General features: G+C 52.3%; 11 protein-coding genes across 11 annotated transcripts; 4 read left to right on the top strand and 7 right to left on the bottom strand.

Moving 5' to 3' along the window:
- Positions 1 to 48: 48 nt before the first annotated feature.
- On the top strand, positions 49 to 2038 carry BJY04DRAFT_200091 (sugar porter family MFS transporter). Its single transcript, XM_073712873.1, has 3 exons — positions 49 to 1047; positions 1096 to 1336; positions 1409 to 2038. The coding sequence occupies exons 1-3, from the start codon at positions 334 to 336 to the stop codon at positions 1897 to 1899; spliced, it is 1446 nt and encodes a 481-aa protein (XP_073566196.1). The 5' UTR covers positions 49 to 333; the 3' UTR covers positions 1900 to 2038.
- BJY04DRAFT_231706 (copper amine oxidase) lies at positions 1769 to 4430 on the bottom strand. The gene is made up of 4 exons (XM_073719603.1): positions 4112 to 4430; positions 3487 to 4066; positions 2484 to 3395; positions 1769 to 2357 (listed from the first exon to the last, which is right to left on the bottom strand). The coding sequence occupies exons 1-4, from the start codon at positions 4415 to 4417 to the stop codon at positions 2164 to 2166; spliced, it is 1992 nt and encodes a 663-aa protein (XP_073566195.1). The 5' UTR covers positions 4418 to 4430; the 3' UTR covers positions 1769 to 2163.
- A 720-nt stretch (positions 4431 to 5150) lies between these two features.
- Positions 5151 to 6215, top strand: BJY04DRAFT_143262 (glutathione S-transferase). Its single transcript, XM_073708721.1, has 3 exons — positions 5151 to 5257; positions 5332 to 5759; positions 5828 to 6215. The coding sequence occupies exons 1-3, from the start codon at positions 5217 to 5219 to the stop codon at positions 6181 to 6183; spliced, it is 825 nt and encodes a 274-aa protein (XP_073566194.1). The 5' UTR covers positions 5151 to 5216; the 3' UTR covers positions 6184 to 6215.
- Positions 6216 to 6952: 737 nt separating this feature from the next.
- BJY04DRAFT_223166 (uncharacterized protein) lies at positions 6953 to 8461 on the top strand (the record flags this gene model as incomplete). The annotated part of the gene is made up of 1 exon (XM_073717618.1): positions 6953 to 8461. The coding sequence occupies one exon, from the start codon at positions 6953 to 6955 to the stop codon at positions 8459 to 8461; it is 1509 nt and encodes a 502-aa protein (XP_073566193.1).
- A 49-nt stretch (positions 8462 to 8510) lies between these two features.
- Positions 8511 to 10439, bottom strand: BJY04DRAFT_223165 (ankyrin repeat-containing domain protein; the record flags this gene model as incomplete). The annotated part of the gene is made up of 3 exons (XM_073717617.1): positions 8511 to 8578; positions 8674 to 8805; positions 8858 to 10439. The coding sequence occupies 3 exons, from the start codon at positions 10437 to 10439 to the stop codon at positions 8511 to 8513; spliced, it is 1782 nt and encodes a 593-aa protein (XP_073566192.1).
- Positions 10440 to 10732: 293 nt separating this feature from the next.
- BJY04DRAFT_223164 (uncharacterized protein) lies at positions 10733 to 11970 on the bottom strand (the record flags this gene model as incomplete). The annotated part of the gene is made up of 2 exons (XM_073717616.1): positions 10733 to 11252; positions 11339 to 11970. 2 exons carry the CDS (start codon positions 11968 to 11970, stop codon positions 10733 to 10735), a joined length of 1152 nt encoding a protein of 383 aa, XP_073566191.1.
- Positions 11971 to 12275: 305 nt separating this feature from the next.
- On the bottom strand, positions 12276 to 13709 carry BJY04DRAFT_223163 (uncharacterized protein; the record flags this gene model as incomplete). The annotated part of the gene is made up of 6 exons (XM_073717615.1): positions 12276 to 12504; positions 12580 to 12702; positions 12780 to 12914; positions 12999 to 13154; positions 13217 to 13607; positions 13664 to 13709. The coding sequence occupies 6 exons, from the start codon at positions 13707 to 13709 to the stop codon at positions 12276 to 12278; spliced, it is 1080 nt and encodes a 359-aa protein (XP_073566190.1).
- A 562-nt stretch (positions 13710 to 14271) lies between these two features.
- Positions 14272 to 15295, bottom strand: BJY04DRAFT_223162 (uncharacterized protein; the record flags this gene model as incomplete). The annotated part of the gene is made up of 2 exons (XM_073717614.1): positions 14272 to 14823; positions 14876 to 15295. The coding sequence occupies 2 exons, from the start codon at positions 15293 to 15295 to the stop codon at positions 14272 to 14274; spliced, it is 972 nt and encodes a 323-aa protein (XP_073566189.1).
- Positions 15296 to 15706: 411 nt separating this feature from the next.
- Positions 15707 to 18133, bottom strand: BJY04DRAFT_200083 (uncharacterized protein). Its single transcript, XM_073712872.1, has 4 exons — positions 17138 to 18133; positions 16672 to 17092; positions 16344 to 16614; positions 15707 to 16288 (listed from the first exon to the last, which is right to left on the bottom strand). The coding sequence occupies exons 1-4, from the start codon at positions 18108 to 18110 to the stop codon at positions 15842 to 15844; spliced, it is 2112 nt and encodes a 703-aa protein (XP_073566188.1). The 5' UTR covers positions 18111 to 18133; the 3' UTR covers positions 15707 to 15841.
- An 85-nt stretch (positions 18134 to 18218) lies between these two features.
- Positions 18219 to 19535, bottom strand: BJY04DRAFT_143190 (SDR family oxidoreductase). The gene is made up of 2 exons (XM_073708719.1): positions 18953 to 19535; positions 18219 to 18887 (listed from the first exon to the last, which is right to left on the bottom strand). The coding sequence occupies exons 1-2, from the start codon at positions 19234 to 19236 to the stop codon at positions 18314 to 18316; spliced, it is 858 nt and encodes a 285-aa protein (XP_073566187.1). The 5' UTR covers positions 19237 to 19535; the 3' UTR covers positions 18219 to 18313.
- Positions 19536 to 20563: 1028 nt separating this feature from the next.
- On the top strand, positions 20564 to 22288 carry BJY04DRAFT_143231 (uncharacterized protein). Its single transcript, XM_073708720.1, has 3 exons — positions 20564 to 20585; positions 20637 to 22032; positions 22097 to 22288. The coding sequence occupies exon 2, from the start codon at positions 20811 to 20813 to the stop codon at positions 21639 to 21641; it is 831 nt and encodes a 276-aa protein (XP_073566186.1). The 5' UTR covers positions 20564 to 20585; positions 20637 to 20810; the 3' UTR covers positions 21642 to 22032; positions 22097 to 22288.
- Positions 22289 to 22546: the final 258 nt, after the last annotated feature.

Below are 22546 nucleotides of genomic sequence, written 5' to 3'. Positions count from 1 at the left end.
GGGTAGAAATACCATTCCCTGACCCGGACCGATCGGCGAGCAAAGCAATCTCTACGCACCTTCATCAACCTGACTTCAAGATGAGTGACAACTCAAAGCGAGAGCAAACGCACGACGCGGCGGCCGTCCGCCCACAAGTTGTGGGATCTGAAATCACAGAGCCACAAGGCTGGCTGGAGAAGATGCTCAAGCCAAAGAAGATCTCTGCCCGGTATCCGTTTGTTGGAGCGCCCTTGCTCTACGCCACGTGTGCCTTTGGTGGCCTAGGAGATGCATTGTTTGGATACAATTCTGGTAGGGCCATGCTGAATAGGTTAGTAGCTCGAACGAGCAATGCTGATTGCAATAGGCATCATGTCCGGGCTTCTAGTCAATCCGGTTTTCGTGTCGCGCTTTTTCAAAGACTATGGAGGTGCCGATGGAACAACAGGAGCCGTCGATCCATCCATCACAGGTATTTCCGTCGCCTGTCTACAAGCAGCAGCCGCAGTTGGAGCCCTTATTGCCGGCCGCCTCGGCGACATGATGGGCAGAAAGAAGACCGTCCGCCTCGGCGGGCTCATCTACTTCGCTAGTGCATTCATCCAGATATTTGCACCAGGCTTTGCCACTTTCGTCGCCGGTCGTACCATCCAAGGCATCGGTGTCGGCTTTCTTTCCATGACAGTGCCCATCATTCAGACTGAGATTGCAGCTCCACATCGCCGCGGACTTATGGTCGGAATCCAATATTCAATGTCCATCGGAGGATATATGCTTTCGTGCTGGGTGGACTACGGATTCAATTTCATGCTGCCGAAGAATATGTCATGGCAAGGTCCGTTCATTGTCCAGATCGGACTCTCTTCACTTCTGTTGGCCATGTCATTTTTCATTCCGGAGACCCCTCGTTGGTTGGCAAAGAACGGGTTCATGCAAGAGAGTCTGCAAGTGGTAGCCGATCTGCATGCCTCTGGTGATACACAAGCAGAACATGTGCAGCAAGTGCATGTTGAAATCCAGGAAGCTGTTATTTACGAGTCAAAGCTCGGCAAGTCATCTTGGTTGGTATGTACCCCCGACTTGTTTGCTAGTAGCATAGCTGACAAGTACCAGGAAATGTTTACTCGCTATCGCAAGCGCACCATCGTCGGTATCACGGTTCAAATGTTTGCTCAGCTGAACGGAATCAACATCATTTCCTTTTACCTCCCCAGTACCCTCGCCTCCGCCGGCTTCGACGAACGCAAGTCTCTCCTATATACAGCTGCCAACGCCGTGCCCTATACAGCCGCCACCATCGTCACTTGGTGGCTTGCCGACAGCTGGGGCCGGAAGCCTTTGCTCATTACAGGTGGTAAGTATTATAAATTTCAAGACACCATTCTGCACTAGGAAAGAACCTAACATACTTCTCTCGCTCTCTTAGGTCTCGCAATGTCCATCCTCCTTGGTATCGTCTGCGCCTTCACCCAAGCCGATCTCGACATCCACGTCAAAGCCAATGGCCAATACGCCTTCGTCATGCTCTACAATATTGTCTACGGCTTCACCTGGGGCCCCATGCCTTGGCTTCTCCCCGCAGAAATATTCCCGCTCCGCGGTCGCAGCAAGGGTATGGCGCTGGCTACAACAAGCAACTGGGTCTTCAACTTCATCATCGGCATGGTGTCCCCAGATGCGTTTGCGGGTATCAATGGATACTTCTACGTTGTCATCGCGGGCTTCTGTCTGTTCTCGGCGTGTCTCGTGCACTTTTACTACGTGGAGACTGCGAATGTTTCACTGGAAGAGATTGCTGTTCTGTTTGGCGATAGGGCCTTTGCGGATGAGGATGGAGTTGGCGGTGCAGGCCATGTGGTTTCGGCTGCGGCGGCAAAGGAGATGAGGAGTCATGATGGGAAGGATGAGGTTGTTTAAGCGATCACAATACGAAATCCACCTTTTGATTCACCGAGTTGGCTGCGATAAAGTGACCTATGCAGCCATACGAGCAACACAGTGGCTCTAGTATATATATAGCAAACTAACACGAATATCATCAAGATACTATCTTCAATCCAGATCCTTGTGTTGATGATCATCTACATTGCACTCATAAGACAAGCATCCACCCCTCCTAGTCAACTTTCCAGAATAATATTTCCTGGGAATATCTCCCGACCTTTGTTTTTTCCCACACCCTCAGAGCTTAACCCCCGAACAGCACCCCACAGCCTCAGGCTCCAACGTCGACTTATTAAACCCCTGCGTCGAAGGCGGCACATCCAGCGCGGGATTCTTCGTAAAAAAGCCATCGGGCTTCAGCATCACACTCACGCGCTCCACAGGCATGACAGGGAAATCCTCGATGCGGGGGTTATGCGTTAGACCAAATGCTGCACAATTAAACAATAATGTCAGCCCAGATAGACTCAAAAGAGACCAAGAAACAAATGCAAAGACAGAGAGAAGCGAAGAAAAGAGAAGAGAAGGAAAGAAAGAAAGAAAGGGGGAGAACATACTATGCCAAAGGACCAAATCCTCATCCTCAACACTCTCATCTCTAGCAGCCCAAACCTCCAAACCATCACTCTTCTTACTTTGGTTCGTGAACTCCCCGCCAGCGAAAAGTTCATCGTCGCGGTATTTCGTGACCCAGATTGGCTTCGTCGCGAAGACGGCGCGCTTATGCGTGAAGGAGCGCGGGGAGGCGAGGAGCATTTGGCTTGGTTGAGCCATGAGTTTGTATGAGACTGGTTTGTAGGTTATCGGGTTTATGTTGTTATCGTTTTGGATCTTGAAGACGCGGTTCTTGGAGACGTCGAGGGTTGCAGCAGTAGACCTTTTGATGCGTTGCTGGTTTGTGGTGTAGCCGATCAGGTAGGGGTTATTCTCATCCTCCGGGAGCGGGACAGAGTCTTGATAGATAACCGTATTCTTGTATCCATCAATAGCGGGGTCAATTCTGAGAGAGAACATATGCTGATGGAACGGCGCCATGACACCAGGCCCGACGTTGGTGCCCCAGGGGACGGTTGTTCCGAATTTCTCATTGTCGAAGGGGACGGTGGAGAGGATTCCGGTCGCGCGCACCTCGAGTTCGATGTTCGCTGCTTGGTCGAAGATGTAGGCGAAGATGTACTCGTAGTTGCTTACTGTGCAGATCATTTGCACGACGAGCTGGCGGTTGCGGACGGCGGTGGCGGCGCCGCTGCGGTAGTTTGTGTGTTTGTGCTGCAGGCCGGCGTCTTGCTCGTGCAGGCAAATGACGTTGGGGAGGTGGATGGGGGTGCCGGTGGAATCGCTGCGGTAGCCTGAGAAGTACTTTATGTGGCCGAGACAGTCGCAGCCGAGGGTTAGCGTGTTGGCTGTGATGCCGAAGCCGACGTCGCCGACGTCGAAGGCTTGTTTGCGGTGGAAGGGGGCGCGGGGGTCTATTGTGGTTGAGAGTGGGATTAGCAATGGGCTCTGGTGCAAAGCAATCGAGGAGACCTGGAATGGGAGGGGGAGGAGAGGGGATCATACCGCCGTATGGCACAGTCATCTCCGACATGGACAGTCGGTAAAACAGGCTTCGGTTGTCGTAGGTGATATTGTGAATTACCAGCCCCTCACGACTGTTGAATCCTACCCTGAACCGCCATTTCTGCCAGGTTACTTCGTTTCCAGTTGTCTTGAATGACGGGCCCTCTGGCTGCTGCACGATGTACGGCTTTAGGTCATTCCTTAACGGCTCGGTGAGCAAGTCATGCGCGTACTGGACTGTCTCGACAGGCTTCCATGGCTGCGTGTCTGTTGTGCTTGTATTGCCTGTGCTGGGAAGATAGTCCATCCGGACAAGTTCATGGGTGAGACCATCAAAGACAGGCGAGAATTTGCAGGGCACAGAGTAGTGGTTGTTTTGCGCGTGGTCGGTGGCAGTGATATACATATAGCATTGGAACAGTCGGCGAGATTCATTTGGATCATCAGTGCCGTAGATCCAGGGGTCGTTGCAGACGGTGACGCCGGATGGGAGCTGGAGTTTGGCGATCTCGGCTTGGACTACTGGGTGCGACAGACATAGTTGTTCGATGGCGATGAGTTCGTCAACGTCGACGGGGCCCTGGAATGGTTAGAGTTTGGTCTGTGTAGTGGCAAGTCGACGTACCTGGACTTCTTTGGGGAGCTCCTTGATATCTATTATTGTTTTGGTGGCGGCATTTAACAGCGCCTTGTGGAATGCACCCGTGTCCAAGCGATGGAATAGGACTTGCAGCAGTCGTGTTGGCTTGGTAGGAAGAGGCTTTCCAAGACGCTCGGCTTCAATATAAGGCACGACTTCTGCCTTGATGGGCTCTTGGATGTCGATCTTCTTGTATCGCAGTTTAACACCAGGGAAGGCGGCTTGCAGGACTTTGGTGGCGAGAGTGATCTCCCCGGGGGTAATGGGGTCGAAGGGGTGTAAGGTGGTCATTTTTGGGGTAACGTTGAAGGGAGAAAAAGTTTGAGAGCAGACGAAAGACAGAAGATGCGTGCAGGGTGTTTTATAAGTTGCTGTCAACCCCTCTTGTCTCCATCTCCACTCCGCACTGCATTTGCAGCTGATAAAGAATGCCTCCCTCTGATTGGCGCGGCGCATCTTTCGCCAGATCCGGTTAGCAACTTGGAGAACCTTAACTCCTACTGCCTCAGGCATCACTGCCTGGGAGAAACATACCCTTGTGATCTCTGATTATCTCAATCAATATTATCCTGCCTTTGCTTGCCGAGCGTGCATTCCAGCGAGAAGTATCCCGGGAAGACATGGCCTTACCAACCCCAAGTCAACCCATCATAGCTTCATACGGCAGTTCTTCCATCGAAATCCAGACACGGCTTTCACTGTCTCACAATCCATATCAAGGCAACCGTACCTTGACCTCAATAAATCCGTACGTGCGCAGAAACCATTCAAGCATCATGTTCAGGACAAGCCCACTCAAAGCTTCGGCCCCTTGTATCGCTAAAGCGGAATCCCCCACCGCCGTCGGATCCATGACTACTCCCGAGAGATGATCGAAGCCGAATACGAGGGTCGTCTCCTCGTCTACTTCCGTCCTGGAGGAACGCCGCCACGGAGGATAGATCTATCCGACTGGTGTTGGCGCGCATTGACAAGACATATAAGCTATGTCGCAAGTCCGCCGTGTCTCCAAAATCACATACACACTCTCTCTGCTTTCTTCTTCTATCGTCCTATTCAACGATACATGAACAACGCCTAACCATAAAAAATGGCACACGCACCAAAAGAACCCAAAGTGACACTCTACTGGTAAGAACCCCACCCACCCCCACCTGATCGTCCATATCACGCTTTATAGTATTAGTACACTAACTAACACCCAGGCTCAACGAATCCCGCGCCCACCGCATCCTATGGCTCCTCGAGGAACTTGCCGTCCCCTACTCACTCAAAACATTTACCCGCGGCCCCGACAAGTTCGCCCCGAAGGCTCTCAAGCAAGTCCACCCACTAGGTAAAGCGCCTGTCGTGACGATCGAGACCCCGGGGTCGGAAAGGCCATTAGTGCTCGCCGAGTCGGCGTTTGTTGTCGAGTATCTGCTTGATCATTTTGGTGGGGGGCGGTTGATTCCGAGGCGTTGGAAGGATAATCAAGAGGATGGTCAAAGGACAGAGAGAGAGGAGGAGAGAGAAGGAGAAAACAGCCGGAGAGTCGGCGGTGAAACTGAAGAATGGCTGCGATATCGGTACTACATGCATTACACAGAGGGAAGCCTGATGCCGAATCTTGTGATGAAGGTCGTTACGAATGGTTTGTCTCTGCTCTCTTACAGTCCTCCCTACACTTTGGTAAGAAGATTGCTGAACAATGTTATGTAGTTCTCCGCACCGCCCCTCCACCGCTAATCCGCAGCGTCTTCTCCTTCGTCGCCTCCAAAATCGAAGAGAACTTCCTCGACCGGAACTTCACCGAGCATTTCGATTTCCTCGAGGAACAGCTACGGACAGCACCAGGCGGCGGGCCATATATTACCGGGCAAATACTTACAGCGGCAGATATAATGATGAGTTACCCGGTAATCGAGAGTTTGACGCGGGTGATTGGACAGAAGGGATTTGGGAAGGACCGGTATCCGCTTATTAGGGCTTATGCGGAGAGGTTGCAGGGGAGTGAGGGGTATAAGAGGGCCGTCGCGAAGATTGTTGAGATCACAGGGGAGTTTGTCGCTTCTTAAAGGGGTTACAATCTGGGACGGGGGTGGTCGTGGTAATAGAGTAATGTTGGAGAGTATAGTTTCTGGTTGTGACCTACTCCTCTTGGTGGTAGGGGAAGATCGTGTAGTTAGTATAAACCATTGGTAACAATAGTAGTTTCTCATTGGCTATCCTAGCAATGCAAATGCTGGCTGATAAATATGCGAACTACATAATGAAACTTGTTCAGAAAAAGTCAGTCGAAAGAGGCCGTCAAATGTGACTCCAATCTATGTGTTGAGTGTCCAGCCTGGCACTGTAAATGTACCTACAGCTCCTTGCCCACCGTGACTCCGCAAATCGCGTTGCCCCGATAGGATTTGGTTAGTAATCATCAGGGTCCGGGGAACTTGGAAGCCGAGATCAACCTTTGGTCTCTGAGCTCCAGCTGAAGAAATTGCGGGGTTAGCCATGGCGGGGATGTCGGGACCGCTCGGGAGAACTCCGGCTAAACCGTCTTGCCCGGTTAGTGGGCATATATACCTCTTCTGGTAGTTCGCCAAACTCACTTACTTGGCCCCTGGGGTTGTAGGCTCGGGGATTCGGGCCGTTAGACCCACGAGGGATGGTATAAAAATGACCTGCGCTCATGATTTTGTACGACCCACGGCTCGAAAGTCAGACTGAGCCGAGCCAAAACCCTATCAATACTCCGCCATACTACGCGCCATCGCGGCAAACCATCACCCATCGCTCACAGCACACCGGTGCAGCTCACAGGGTAAAGCAAGCGAGACAGTCAGAGTCGCAATGGCTTCAAACTCCTATGATCGATTCACCTGGCAGGAAACCAGTCCCGGCAGATGGGAGCGCGACATTGACGAGGTGGAAGAAAAGTACACCAGCCTCGCAAAAGCCTACTCAGGAACCGGGCGAGTATTCGTCGCAATGACCGGATTCATCTCGTTTTCAGTCTCGATCCCCACCGGTGCCACACGGGAGGAAACCGAAGAAAGGGTTGAGAAGGCACTCCGACTAGCCTGGTTGCGGCTACGCCACGACCACCCGACGATCAGGGCGAGAGTCACATATGACGACGCAGCGGGACGATATAGGAAGGTTTATGAGACGCTTGCCGATCCTGCGGCGCTGAAAAGCTGGCTGGATGAGACATTCCGCGTTGTCTCCGAGGGCGTGACAGGTATTGAATGGTGTAACTCCGATCCGCCAATGCCTGCGTTTCCGACACTGTTCCTTGTCAAGACTCCCTCGGCCGGCGGTGATGTTATCCGAGCAGACTTAGCTTTTCGTATCCGTCACGATATCATCGATGGTATGGGGACGTTGATCCTCTTCAACAACCTCTTCAAGCACGCGGCGGAGGCATACAAGCAACAGTCCGCGTATATCACGCCTCGCTTCGGCGACGAGTGGGTGAATCTCAGCCCGCCTCTCCGGGTAGCCGCCTCGATCCCTCCAACTCTAACCCCAGAGCACGAGGTACACATGAAGGAGACTCTGGCGTTCAATGCGTCCCTCCGGGAGAACGTCGAGGTCGCTAGCTTACCATTCAAGACGGAGAATCCCATCCCGGGAAAACACCTGCGCGTCGCCATCACACTCCCAGCTGAGGAAACAAGCAAGGTGCTAGCAAAATGCCGAAGCGCCGGTCTCAGCATCACGCATGCCTACCACGCCGCCATTGCCCTCGCGGTGCGAGACGCACAGGAAAGAAAGGAGTCCACGCGCACGGTCCGGTATATCAGCTATTCCCTCATCAACGAGCGCGCACACTGCGATTCCCCTTACAGTACCTCCGCGCACCCCGCAGCATTATACCATTCCGTCTCAGGGAAGTCACTAGCGATCGACTTGACCATCCCTTCGGCGTCCGACTCAAGCACCACGCAGTGTGAAACATTCGCCGAGATCGCTCAGCAAGTCCGTGCCTTCTACGTCGACATCAGAGATAATCCCGAGCACATCTTCCTTGTCCCGTCGTACTGGGCTATGGGGGTCCTACCGTATCCCGGCGACGGTGTTCCTCCGATCCCAGCTCGCAATGAGGCGCCGTCTGTTTCGGTCTCGAGTATGGGAGTTATTGACAAGGTTATTGCGCATCGGCATGGGGACTTTGAGCTTGAGAATCCGTGGGTGACTGGTGAGGAACTCGGGACTGGACTGGGAGTGTTTTTGGATACGTGGAAGGGGAGGTTGACGTTGAGTGCGGCGTATAATGAGGCGTGGCATGGGGAGGAGGAGGTTTTGGGGTACTTGAGGCGTTGCAATGAGATAGTCAAGCAGGGTCTTGGTGTTTGAAAGTTGTAGAAGTCATCAAGGGTGTCTTGTTGGATCTGCTTCTGTGTTGTCATGGGTCTTGGCATCCATATTCGGCCATCCCCAGCATTGACGGGTCTACACCGGCTTGCTTCTTCTCTTGTCAACACCATGTCAGTTAAATACTTTGTATCCATAACAGTGGTCCCTCAAAGGCTACCTCCAAGGCTACCTCCAAGGCTCTCTTTGCTTACCGGCAAAGAAGTCGCAATATCCGCCAGGAGCAACATCTGCATCTACACCCCTGTATGGATGGAGAGACGTTGCTGAGGGTGACGGTAGTGGTGCCTCGAGATCTATTTCTGTACCAGTCTCCAGAACCCGCTCTATTGAAGATGAGTATTGTTCATATCATAAATGATAGACGATTGTTAAAACGGCCATCTATAACTTCAACACTAACAACCGCCTCCTCCTTCCTCTTTCTCTGCCACTCCTCCAAAAACTCCACAACCTCCTCCCTCCTATTCTCCCTCGCAAGATCCACTGCCATCTTCCCCCTCTCGTCCCTCAAAAATAAATCAACCCTCTCATCCCCCACCAGCGCCTTAACAATACCCATATACCCCTTATTAGCCGCATGCATCAACGCCGAATACCCCCTCTCATCCACCCTGTTAACCTCAACCCTGCTATCCGCCAACAACATCTCCACCGCAGCATTGCGCCCATCATACGCGGCCGTAATCAACGGCGTCCACTCGTCAATCTCCACAGCATTAACATCGACTTCTTCCCTCCGCAGAAAGAAACCTATAAGCTCGCTATCCGGCTCCTCAAGCGCACAGTGCAGGGGCGTCCACCCCGTTTCCGTCCTAGCTGCTGCATCAACCGAGGAAACAGAGAGAAGGAGGGCCACAGCATCTGTCTTGCCGCATAGGGCGGCCCAGTGCAAGGGTGTTGCGCCTTCGTTATTTGCGATGGTTGGGTCTGCGCCGTATTTTAAAAGTAGCTTCATGTTCTCGAGGTAGCTTCGCTCGGCTGCGGCGGCGAGGATACAGAACCCGGTTTCGCCGACTTCGTTGGGGTTTGCGCCGTGGTCGAGCAAGGTTTCGAGGAGACTAGAAGGGTACATTCTTGCGGCCATCCAGACGGCCTTGTAGCCGGCGTTGTTTCGAGCGTCGAGATCTATTTTCGGGTGCGAGAGGAGGAGGTCCATGGCTTCGGTGTAGCTGTGTACTATCGCTGCCATGAGGGGCGTTTTGCCGTCGAGGTCGGCTTTGCTGGGGTCCGTGTCGGGGTAGGTAAGGAGGGTTTGCACAATCGATATGTGGTTTGCGCTTACTGCGGCGTGGAGTGGTGTTACTTTGTCCATCCGTGCGTGGTTCACGTCCATGTTTATTCTGCCGGGCGCTTCATTCCTCGATAGGAGGTGGTTTAAAATAGGGGGGTTTCCCTGGCTGCAGGCCCACCATAGAGGTGTTTGCTGGAAGCCATCGGGGATATCTGGTTCGACTCCGTCCTGGTTCAGCAGTAGCTTCACGATATCGAAATGACCTTCCCGGACGGCTAGACTGAGTGCTGTTTCCTCGTAGTCGCTCTGCGCGTTAATGTTTGCGCCGCGGGAGAGTAGCCATGCTACGCCTTCAAGGTAGCCGATCTCAGCGGCAGCGGTTAGGGGCGTATTTCCTTTCTTTCCCACCAGCCCTTCAAGATCCGAACTCCGATTTTCGAGTGCATATTGTAGTGTGGCTAGATGCTCGTTGTTTAGGGCCCAGGAGATTGCACTTGAGAAGTGGCGGGCGGCATTGATGCGGTATAGGGCTGGTTTCCCGACGAGGTAAAGCTTAGAGTTCGTGATCATGAGGTTGAAGATGTCGCGCTGTAGCGAGAGGTGGTCGTATATAATCTCGTGGAGGATATCGACTGGGAGGGAGGTGAGCTTCATTTTCTCTTCTGTGTGAGTTGTTGGAATACCTGACAGCAGGTTTTTGAACAAAGCCGAGCGGGCGCCTGCCATCTTTTATGCCTTGACCCGCACTCCGGGAACTCAATACAGTGGGTAGGCACCGTAACGTTGCTAGTGAATGGGGGCGTCCCTGGGGCTTGTAGTCTGTAAGCTTAGGTACTTAAGTACCTAGGCAGAGCTAGCCACATCTGTATAGGGACTAGCGTCATTGCGATAAGTGAGCCCAATCTAAATCATGAGTCCCCATCTTTCGCAGCCTTTCGCGCGTCTTGGCGGGTGTGGTGTTCTCATGATTACTCGAACTCATGCTCATAGTCCGTGGGCTCATTGAACCAAAATCGTACTCATGACCACCCCTTCTGATAAGACTCCGTTCCTTTCACCACCACATATCCACTCCTGCCATTCCCATTGCCATCTCCATCAACTTCTCTTCTCCTCCGCACCAACTCCTCAAAGACCTCGAACGTGGCATCCGGAACCACAATCTCAAGTCTCCTCCACTGCCTCCCTCTAGCTAGTTCTTCCCACGGCCCAATCCAGTTCTCCTCATCCACCGTCCTCCAAACTCCGGCGCTGTAAATTGACCTCGGCATCCCCGCAAACGAAAGCATAAGTCCACGTAGACTCGGCAACCTGTCGTCGAGGAGCTCGAAGGTAGTTTTGTAAAAGTGCGCAAAGAGCGAGTTCATATCCGGTGGCGAATATCCACAGATTCTATAAACATCGATCTCAACATGCAACGACGTCAACAGGGCCAGATGTGAGTCAGGAAGGACCTTCGTGATCCGCGAGAGCTGGTCAATTCCTTGGGTCAGGACGAATGTGTTGCTGCTGTATAGAGCCGGAATAGTTTCCTCATATCTAGATCTTATGTGTCAGTCCTCGCCCACAGAAAGCAAAGATCAGGGCTCAAGAGTATAAATTGTGAAAAGAGAACGAATACGTACGCAGTCTTACAAGAACACAGCCACCCCACCGCCCCAACCTTATACTCAAACCCGGTCTTCACCCACTTGTCAGAGCCGAGCCTCAACATCGAGGCCTCCGCGGCTACCGTCTCGGGACAGGCATATTCCTTATCCGGACAGTTAGAAGCATCATCGCAAACACGGTGCCACCAGATCCACCGTTGCGAGTTCTCTTGCACGTTAAAGTCATAGTCAAGATGGATGCGCCGGGCGCCAAAGGCGTGGATGTAGATCATCTGCCGGATTTCAGGGGGAAGTTTCGTGAAGAAACTGGATCCGCTTTGAGCATTGAGATCTGCTGTATAGTCGTGGTTATTTTCATCTGTGAGCTTTGAGTACAGGGAAACATGGTTCGGTGGCAGGATCGGCAGGCGCTCGGGGTCGTGGATGTCCCCGTTGATGGCGCATGTTGATGGGTAGATTCCGGGTGATTCGAGAATTGCGCGCGACATGTAAGGTGTTGTGTTTATGCGTTCTATTGAGACGACCTGCCGGGTTTCTGGTGAGGCAGAATGTTGCTCATTTTGATGACGTTGTGGGTTGTTGCGTGTGCGCTTACGGTGCCGAGGGGCGAACCTGAAGAGGCGAGAAAGAAAGTCGGAGGATAGCATGGCTTGTAGAGCTTTATACGGCTAAGAGTAGTGTCCAAATTGATATGTCTTTGGATCTCGTGCCTCGGTGTTAGTTGCGGCTTAGTGGCTTGTTTTCAGGTTGGTGAGGGGCAGAGGTCGGAGGTCAGCCCAGGTTGCCGCCGCTTTATTGGCAGGATTAAAGGGTTGCCCTTCCAGGTACAGATCTACCAGTTGTAAGGTTGGTGGGAGAAGAACAGATAGTGTACAATCAAACAAACTACTAACAAAATATCCATACACTATCATCACATCATCCAAAACAATAGTAAAATATATCATCTGAATTAAATCACCAACCCCAACAAATAAACCCCCCCAGCAAGCCCCACCATCCATTTACCCCCCAACGCCACGAGCCCCGAAGCACCACCACCACACAGGAATTCCCCATTCTCATCCTCCGGCCCCGCAGTCTGCTCCAGCTTCTCCTCCAGCGCACCGCAATCAAAGTCCCCACCCGCTGTAGGGCTGACTTCCACCTTCGAGTACTCCTGTAGCAGCGGGAGATAGACACTGAATTTTCATAGAACGTTAGTTCGGCCGTCCAAACATTTCCAAAAAGAAGCTGAAAGGAAACGATGATTATACCTTTCAATGTCACCATGAAGCGACAACTCCCGCACGCTCTGCAGGCCTATATCAATCGCAACGGGCACAGTGGTGCTGATCCGGAAGTCTCCGCGATAAATGCGCAATTTGGGCAGGGAGAGACTGTTTTAGATCAAACATGTCAGTCCAGCTCCGAGGATGGTTCCAGAGATAAGGAAAATAAAAGGGTCAAGACGCACGACTCAATATTCCCCGTAAAGTCTAGCGCGCCGTTGTTATTCTCCGGGCTAAACTTGGGCAGGCTGAGCTCGACTGCAGGGCCGTAGAAGGCAAGGTGCAAGTTATCGGCGTTAGTGAAATTGGGGGCAGTGAAGCTGGTTTGTTATATTCGTTAGTGAGTGTAATTACACCTAGGTCTGATGCGATGGACAGCTAGAGCCCAGGTGTATGGGACTAACCTTTCGACATCCCCAATTACTCGAAGAGTCTCTGCATCCATGAGAGCTGGCAGCGATATCTCCTTTGGCGTCTCGGTGTCGTTGTTCGGGAAGCCGTTAGAGACTCCCGTCATGATCGAAAGGTAGGTGACGTTGGTTAATGCGGGGAATGAGAGGCTTGATGCGGGATTTTGTTAGCTCCCTACTTGCGTCTTCTTCTTCTTCTTCGGTTTACATACTTCGGCGTATTGATAATACGAATATTAGTTGCATTCATCAACTCAGGAAACTCAACCCCGCCTATCTCATTTGCAAACCGCAATGTGATATTCTCCGCATGCTGAAGCCTCGGGAAAGAAACATTCCTCAGCGTCTCCTCTGATGTGACCTCGTCCCTTATCACAAGGTATTCGGAGATATTCTCAAGGTCGGGGAACCGAGCGCTGGTAATGCTGCTATTCCGTGTGGACAGGCGGGTGATGTTGGTGATGCTTGGAAGCTCTAAAGTTCCCTCGAAGTTGACGAGACGGATCTCGTCAGCGAGTACGGAGCAGTCCTGGATGAGTTCATCGAGTTGGTCCTGAGAGCTGAATTCGGTTCTGTTTCCGCGGCATTCTTGGGCGGTTGTTCCTGGGATATTCTGTCAATTATCGATGCAAATGCAAGTAACTGGACAGATAGCCTACCCAGTGCCAGCAGCCCGACCGTTAATAATGTAGTAGAAGTCCTCATAACTGCAGTGCGTGCGGAATAGTATTGTTGATTCTGAAAAACAAACGTCGAATAGGTATGGATCCACAGCTCCGCAAATCGACCTCAGGACTGATTGATCGGTTATTTATTCAATACCCAAGACCCTCTGAGTCTCATGCCCTGACGTAACTCAAAATCAAGGTACTGTTCGATTGGCATTCATTTCCTCGTGGCTAAGCCGCCTACCGAACGACAGCGGCTTGTTGATCGCCCAAGTTCCTCCAATCATGGCCCGGTGCCTAGAAAAGCCCCCAATATCGCGCCTGATGCAGCCGTTCCGAGACACTTCCCCGGACTGGGTATGATGTAGTGGGCGTCTGGGCACAGCATTTCATGAAGTCATGCTCATGTTTACTCAGGGACTTGTGGGTTTACTCAGTGCTTGATAAGTGCTTGAAAATGCAACCTACCCTTACTAGACCCGAACAAACCATAGGATGCTGATCCAGTCCTACGCACATAGTAGTAAGTGCATACTCGAAATTAAGGTGGCTCTACTAGATGCGCAGCAGGCGGAATTCTCTACACCACGACTAATTGACTAGAGATACTCCCTCGTCCGCTCCTCACAAAACTCCCAGAACTCCTTCGCTCTTCCCGTCCCGCCCTCCTCGATACCCCTCATCGCATTGAGCAACCCCTCCCCCAATGATTCATGAATTCGCCCAAACGGCACAACATAACACCCATTCCTCTCCAAAGAAATACTGTCACTAAGCCCCGCATATAGCTCCGTATACGCCGCCGATTTCGGATCATGTAGTAACGGCGATGAGAAGAAGCGCATCCATTTCGCGTTACGCAAGAGGTTTGTCATGGCGGCGCCCGGGTTGAGAGAGACGCTGATAATGCCGGGATTCTGACCTGTATCTGAAGACCCGTAGCGCCGCGCAAACTCTGCGGAGAGGCAGATATTCCCAACCTTGGAGTTTACATAGTTCCGCACATTATCCTTAGGTGTGTTTTCCAGCTCCTGCATGATGATCCCCACGGGTGGAGAGGAGAATTCAGCGACCTGGCTGCTGAGCCAGATCACTCTCGGCGATTGCGAATTTGGTCCGATGGACGCGGCTTGGAGCAGAGGCAAAAGCAACTTCGTAAATAGGAACGGGCCGAGACAGTTCGTCGCGAGCTGCAATTCAAACCCTTGTTTTGAGACACTGCCTTGGGGAGGTTGTGAAATTTCCGGCGTTATTCCAGATGACGTCGATTTTAGATTCCTTTGCCTTGAAGTTGTTGGCGGAGTCTTTGATACTGCTCAAATCATCCAAATTGAGTAGTATGAAGTCGATGTAACCAGGCCCGCTGTCATTGTCGTTGTCGTCGTTGTCACTGATTGCGCGCGGGGAGGAGGATTTGATTGCTTTAATGGCTTCAAAAGCTTTCATCTCCGTTCGCGCTGTGATGTACACTCTAACTCCATTGTTGAAAAGGATCTTGGCAAGTTCGAAGCCGATGCCAGATGTCCCGCCTGTTATAAGAAACACCTTGCCTTGAAGGGACGGAAGGTTCGCCTCTGTGAAGGCTGGCTTGGGAGGCAAGAACTGCGAGAAATGCGCACCCATTCTATCCTGACTGGGATAATAGTGCTGTCGCGGTGTTTAACGTTGAGTCAATAAGCACAACTGTATGTAGAAACTGCGGACCGAAGACAAAACACTTCAGCGGGAAACAGTTGGCTTTTAGGAGAATATTAGCACTGCGGCTCCATATTGGTATTAACAGTGAGACTCCGTAGGATCCCGCGCGGGTCGTATATTTGAAAGGAAAAGGCGGTCCGAACGGCTTTGTTAAACTCAGGCGGACAAGGTCCAGACACTTTTCCAGCTAAGCCGAAACGCGGTAGTGCTGAGAGTAGAGACTCTAGGATTTTACTCTCAAAAAAACAGCCTGAGAGCTCACTTTTGCGCTGACGCTTGGCAAACGATAGTCGCGGGTAACTGCCGGCAGATTAGCACAAAGCCTTACGTACGGAGTATCATTGCCTGCATACCCACCGTTGAATCGGCCACCCAAGATCTTGGAAAGCTCATAATCGGGCCTCATCTTGACAGGAAATGGGGCCGGTCGAGTGGATGTCAGCATGTGGAGAAAGTAGTGAGCCTCAATTTTCAATTGAACAAAACCCTTCTATCCCCCTCCCAATCAAAATCGATCTCCTCCCATAGTGCCGCAAAATCGAGTTCAGCGGGGTTGACAAAATCAGGCACATCGCCGTTCACCGCCGCGCCATCAAACGAGCCGGATAGGGGTGTTCGGATAGGCACGTCATTGTTGTGAACTTTTTCTGGTTGAGCGACGGCGGGTAATGTGGGAGGCGCTGGAGCCAGAACAATGTCTAGCACGGAGCGGATGAAGTGGAGACTTCTTTTTCGTGTCTCGTAGTCACCTTCTCGATCTGTGAAGAACGTTTCAAGGTGTGCGGCAAATATGCTCAAGTGTTGGATTATCTCTGGGCGAGGAAAGAATGTAGTTGATGGTGTAGGTTGGGAATTATGGAATTGCCGGAGGAGTTCTTTCGAAAGGACGGCTGCAGCAGGGAGGCCGACGTAGGTGATCTATAATTCAGCGTGTCAGTGTCCATTTATACAGCACAGGGTGAGTGTAATATACGTCGCAGCAAGTGATCCAGTTGACTTGTCCTGTCCGGATCTGCCTGGAGAGTATATCTAAGAGCATTGATAAAATCTGACGAGAGGTGTTGATCAGTGAATCGGGAGTTACCCCGGTTCGCTTCGCGATCGTCTGAGAGAGGAGAAGGTCCTGGTAGAGGAACTCCAGGTGCACCGAAGCCGCTGAATAATGCGGATTCTTCTTCCCTGGCGACCACTGGAGGAATGAGGGCAGACCAAGTCGCAGCTCGTTTGTCTCATGGCGGATCTTCCTGTGTGCCACGAAGGAGGGTTAGAACGACATTTCAAGGAAGGGTTGGCGCACGCACTTGATCGTTGCATCCAAATCAGCCACATTATAGCTCAATGAGACCTCTATCACCATTTCCCGAAGTATGCTAGCAAGTAGGATCACCCTTGGCCTTGAACACTCGCTTCCCGTATACTCCTGCGTATCCCAGCCATCCGGACCGAGCCGTTGAAGGGCAGCGTTTCGCGCAGGAGCATCAGCCATCACCTCCTCCCAAAGAAGGTCCACGGGCAGCTGAAGATTGCAGTATCGCCGACATAAGACCGGGGGGCGGCCGTGAAAAGCTGCCAGCTCTTTATCATCGGCGTAAGCAGCAACCATGGTTCTGGTACGAAGCTCAGCAAGGAAGAATGGAGCTCGTTCGTCCGGCTGACCCTTGTGAAGGCCAAGGGCAAATATGAGGCTCACTAGCTCTCCCTGCGTTCTACAAGTTCTGAAGTCTGGGCAGGTTAGTGTGTGTTCTCGAGGAGTCATTCGACACCTACCGGCAACCCCATGCATATCGGCAAGAAACAGGCCATGTTGGAGAGTCGCCCAAATCAAGGGGTCACCGAGCACCCCAATCTTTTGACAGAACTGCAGGCAGATATCGTTTACCGCTATCAATATCTTCCGAAAGCCATGCTTGTCCTTGCCCGGGATGTCCTCCCGGCTGAGCACCGCTGCATTTTGGCTGATTTGGTACGTCGCCCTTCCAGCCATTCCAAGCAAGAGTGCAATGATCTCCCATCTTAGTGCAATCACGGCAACGTATTCGGAGAGTGTCATATCGGGATGCGTTTCAATGACTGTGCCGGTGGTCTTGAAGATCGTCTTCGACAATTCCACCAGACGCGCTTGTCTACCAATTGCACTGGAACAACCTCGAATGGCGTCATGATAGAGGACTTTCAGTTGTGCAATAATTTCTCGCATCAGCGGAGGACCAAATAGCGTGCCCTCGAATAATTTGAATCGCAGATCAAGCACCTCCGCGTAAAACGGGAGATGTTCAAGCAGTGCCAGAATCTGTGCGCCAACCTCAACATCCTTCGGGTCCACCGGCGCGGCACTTTCCTCGACGAGCGATTGATATCCAAAGTGCTTGAGATCCTCAAAGAGGTCGCTTGTGTGGCTCGCTAGGCCGAGAATGACCGAGGAAGAGAATTCATCGCTCTCATTCGGACTCTGGGTGGCTCCGAGGCGAACAGGGACCGAGGGGGCATTGCTTGCCCACTCATAGAGCTTGTCGGAGTCGGCCGGAGTACTTTTTCTCTTCGCTCTGACTTGTTCCTTCCTTTGGCGATTTTCTCGAGGTTTTGTCAGGGGACAAGGGTGATAAATGCATTGGTCTGCCCGCTGGCGGGCGACGCATCGCTGGCAAACCGGGACGGTGTGGTCGCACCGCAGCTTGGAGGTGCGACATGGCTCGCAGGATGGTTGTTGGCCGTTCTTTCGAAGCGCACCAGCGGTAGCCATTGATTACCTTGACGGAACCAGCGAGCTGTGTGATGGAGAAGATGCGAGGTGGAGATTGCGAGTCATACGAGAAAATCACGATCGGGCTTGGCACGCCACCCTCCAGCAGCCTCGTCTCGCACGCTAAGAACTCTGACGTTCATTTTTATTTCCTCAGAGAATTCAAGTGCCATTGCATCTGCATCTGTAGGTATGTACTACATCTACTGTTTGAAGTCGGTACTCTCCCAGACCTCCTGATACTCTGCTGCGGTCTTCTCCAACTCACCAACCAGGACCTTGTACGTACCACCGGTATCTTTGCCGAGCGGCAGCCGATCCAGCTTCTGCTTTCCTTTCAATAGGCCCTCATCAGCCACGTACTCCCACACCCTAGCTGCACCCTCTTTTGGATTGCCCGGCTGGTTCCCGTTGTAATGTGAGAGCGCTTCACGAGCCTCATGTGCTGGGGTGCCCTTGTAGACATCAAGCGGGGGAGCTAGGTTGGTGCCAGAGACCACAGAAGTGAGGAACGAGGTGCGGAAGTATCCTGGTTGCACAACAAACGCATTCAATCCAAAGGGAGCGATCTCAGCGTTGAGAGCCTGGGTGATAGCTTCCAGTGCGAACTTAGTCGCGCAGTAGATCCCATTTGTAGGCGCGGAAAGCAAGCCGCCGATGGAGGAGAAGTTGATAATTGTACCCGTTCCCTGAGTGCGCAGGTTGGGGAGAGCCGCTCGAATAAGGCGGAGATAGGCGAAAACATTGGCATCAAACTGAGCTTTCACGGCGGAGTCTCTGCGTCAGACATTGTTAGCCCAGCTGTCGCCGGCTTGATCAACACAAAGTGGAGGAGATCATACTCCGACTCTTCAATAGCAGCCATATACGAGTAGCCAGCCGTGTTGACAAACACATCAATCTTACCAAATGCAGCAAACGCCTTCTCAACGTATTCGTTGATCTCAGGCTGGAGCCAGGTGAGGTCGAACTGGAGGACCCGTACCTCCTCTCGCTCCAGGCTTTCTGGGACTTTGGAGGGGCTGCGCACGGCAGCTATCACCCGATCACCTTCAGCAAGAGCTTTGAGTGCAATCTCCAAGCCAAGGCCTGTGTTTGCACCAGTGATGTGCCAAACTCGCGACATTGTGTTGATCAGTGGATGTTCAAGTAGGTTGGGTTCAAGGTTGAAGCAGATGTTGAGATTCAGCTCTCACCAACACAGTATTTATAATTTCCCGCGCACACCGACGGCTGTTGGGTGTTTCGGGCGATAACCGCATGCAACCTTGGACAACAATAATGAGGAGGCCATTGTTGTTCGGGATGGTTGACAGCTACCCCGCTACGCCACACTTTACCAAAACGGGACTGCTGTCTCTGAGGTGGCTAGGATCTAGAGCCAGCAGAAGCTCACTTGGTCTCCGACCCGGTGGTCGAGTGCATATTGTCGGCTCTTTCATTCGCTGTAGCTCAAGAGCGCCTTGCCCTTCAAGGTTACTGAAAGGTCTTGAAAGTTCCCGGAATGTGGCGGCGAGTCGATATTGGTTTGTTCGTTTATTCCCTCCAGGTTTCCTCCCTTGGTTGCCTTGGCATCCAGGTAGACCAGGGCCACGAATATCCTAAAAGCAAGTCTGCCTCGCGGGCTGCCTCTCGAACCTAGGATGCTGCTCTTCGGTTACATATCGACAAATTGAAGGCTGCGAGGTAGGTCATGCAATCTGTGGTCAGCATGCGGGGTCGTGCATGGCGAATGGAGACACGAATCACCAACAATTGGCCATTATGCTTGTAGGATACCGCTACCTCGCAGGAATGGAAGAGCCACTTGGCACCCTGGTCAGCCTCAGGTTAACCAGCGAGATATTCACTCGAATCTGCCCGGTGGGCATTGTGTTCGAGCCACGCGGTGAAGGCCCTCGCCAAGTCAGGGATGACGAGGTCAACTCGTATTGAGGCTCGAGCCCTGTGGCTGAATTTTCGTCGGGCTGCATCTTGCTCTTGAGTTTTACTGATGATTGATCAACCGCCTGCGACTCGCTTTCAGGCTGAAGATGTTATCACCGTCCAATTGAGAAATGAACGGTCCCTGTCGGATCACGTACCCCTCTCCTGCCATCTCCACCTTAAAATACGTATATAGCAGGGACATACTATAACAGCGATATCTCCAGCGGCTAGTAACCGTCGGCGCCCGCAATATTGCCCACTTTCAGCTGACGCGCGTAATCGGCAAGGCAGAGTCCGGCCGGCAGATGCTGCGTTCACGCTTCCCCGCGTTCAGGCCTTGTCAGCCTTGTTCAACGCAAATCTTGCTAGACAAAAATACAATCAGTGTTTCTTATGACCGGTCCTTTCTCTCACGCATTTGCAGGCCATGCAGCTCTTTTGATGGTCAACAAGCTCAAGCAAAGCGCCTGGGCGGGTGGTGGAGAGTGAATGCCGGCGGATACGAGCGAATTGGCTCCTGCCTAGATCATGTGATGCGGCTCAGAGGTGCCTACGAATCCATGGATAATGTTTACACCTTCAGTTCCTGACCAACAGCTCTCTTTGGCCTTCACCTCACTTTCTCTTTAATTTTCAACTTGCTTCTCAGCCTTCCACCTCCTCTTCGCAACTTCCTGATTCCGCAACTCCCACAAGGCTCCCTCGCCTCAATCCATAAACTACCCCTCTTCTCCGCAAACGAAACACCGCCACAGCAACACCAGACACAAGATGACTGAAGGAACACTTCCAAAGCCATCCGCTCTTTTGGCACTCCCGACGGAGTTGCTCGTCGAGATCTTCCAAGCCGCACCCACCCTTGAAACAGCCGCCAATCTCTCTGCAACCTCTCAAGAGCTCCACCAAGTGTGGCAACAATATCGTACTCCCATTTACAATTCCATCGTCATTAATACCATACCCTGCTACGCCGACTTGCGCGAGCTCCTATCAATCATCGAGGACATTCCTGCAGACAAGCAAAGTCTCACGGTCGAAGAAATGGCTCGGGTCATTGAGGTATCAAAAGCCGCCGACAGCATGGCCGACGACCACACCAACAACGATCAGGAATACCAAGATCCGCAAGTGGTTCAGGATTTGTCGCCAAGTGAGAGGCGCCGGTTCGTTCGCGCTCAGTACCAGCTTATCGGGCTGCTCTGCTTGGATCCTGATGCACAGGGAAAGCGCATCGAAAGCTTGGACCTCAAGACACTTTTTCTCCTCTCCGACTTCCTGTGCGTCTTTTATTGGAACGAACATCCGGACGATCGCATTCACAATCTTCTGCTAGAGGCCAAGGTCCCGCCGCCTAACCTGCAGCGCAACCTGCGAATGCAGAGGAACAAAGTGTTCAAGGATCTGTATGGTCGCCATTACCGACCGCGTCACGACACCCCGTATGAACAAAACGGACGATACGCGTGGTGGTGTGATAAACAACAAGACCTGCTCAAGAGCCTGCTGACTGGGCAGATCTACTGTACCGGGAATGGAGACGAGGCAAAACTCGCCAAAGAAAAGGTCAGGGAAGACATGTGGTATGACAGCGAGGAGGAGTGAGCTGGCACAGCTATCGACTATCGTGGTTCCGGGAATACGAAGGTTGGCGCGCTGATCATCATAGACGGCGGGACAGGCGTTGAATTTAGCAAGCACTAGCGGAGTAGGGGTTGTCGTTTTTACATGATTCCTGGCGTTGTGGATTATTGATCAAGAAGGGTTCTCAACTTCTCACTTTTTAAACCCGTTATCCAGATAAGAATGCGTTTTAAATTCCTTCAGGTCGAGAAATTGATTAAGAGCAGTTCGTGCAGATTTTAAACTACTACGTAAGCCACTCCACCGGTCGGGTTCCTGACCCAAACTTCACCCAACACACCATCAGTCCGTCACAACCTCAGCTCGCACAACAGCTTCTCCAAGCCTCCAAGGCCACCGACAAGACAAATCGGTGAGTGTTCTCCGTTTCTGCTCGTCAGATTCTTCAACTCTGACGCTAACTTGTCGCCAACAAGCCAATCGCACGCCGTCAAGCATGCCCAGAACGCCATCAGCAGTTAATTTCCGCCGCCGAGTGCTGATCCACCCCTGATCGCGCGACTAGTCAGGAACGAACACAAAGGGGGAAATGCCCCTGGATTCGGTCCCTCTCGGTGTCCACTGTTCGCGCGCACGTCCAGACTCGACCCTGCGAAAGTCCAGACCATAGGATCACACTGATCGGCTGTGGATAGAGTCGTTGGTCAAGGCTCGTAGGGCGCCTGTGGAATGTCCCACTGTAGGAGGCGTACAGCCAGGCACGAGAGGGCTGAGGGATGGAATGTCTTCAGCGTCATCGTCAGGGTCTGCAACCTGGCGCTACACGGATATAACCACGTCGGGGGTCTCGTGAAACGCACACTGAGAGGGCGCGGCGTTTGACTGAGGTTTCTTCCCTAGCAGCGTGCAATTGGCTTCCAGGCGGG

The sequence above is a fragment of the Aspergillus karnatakaensis genome (assembly GCF_047715665.1).
Source record: "Aspergillus karnatakaensis strain CBS 102800 unplaced genomic scaffold BJY04scaffold_68, whole genome shotgun sequence".
NCBI lineage: Eukaryota > Fungi > Ascomycota > Eurotiomycetes > Eurotiales > Aspergillaceae > Aspergillus > Aspergillus karnatakaensis.
Note: the sequence above shows the minus strand (reverse complement) of the source record. Positions and strands in the feature narration are given on the sequence as shown.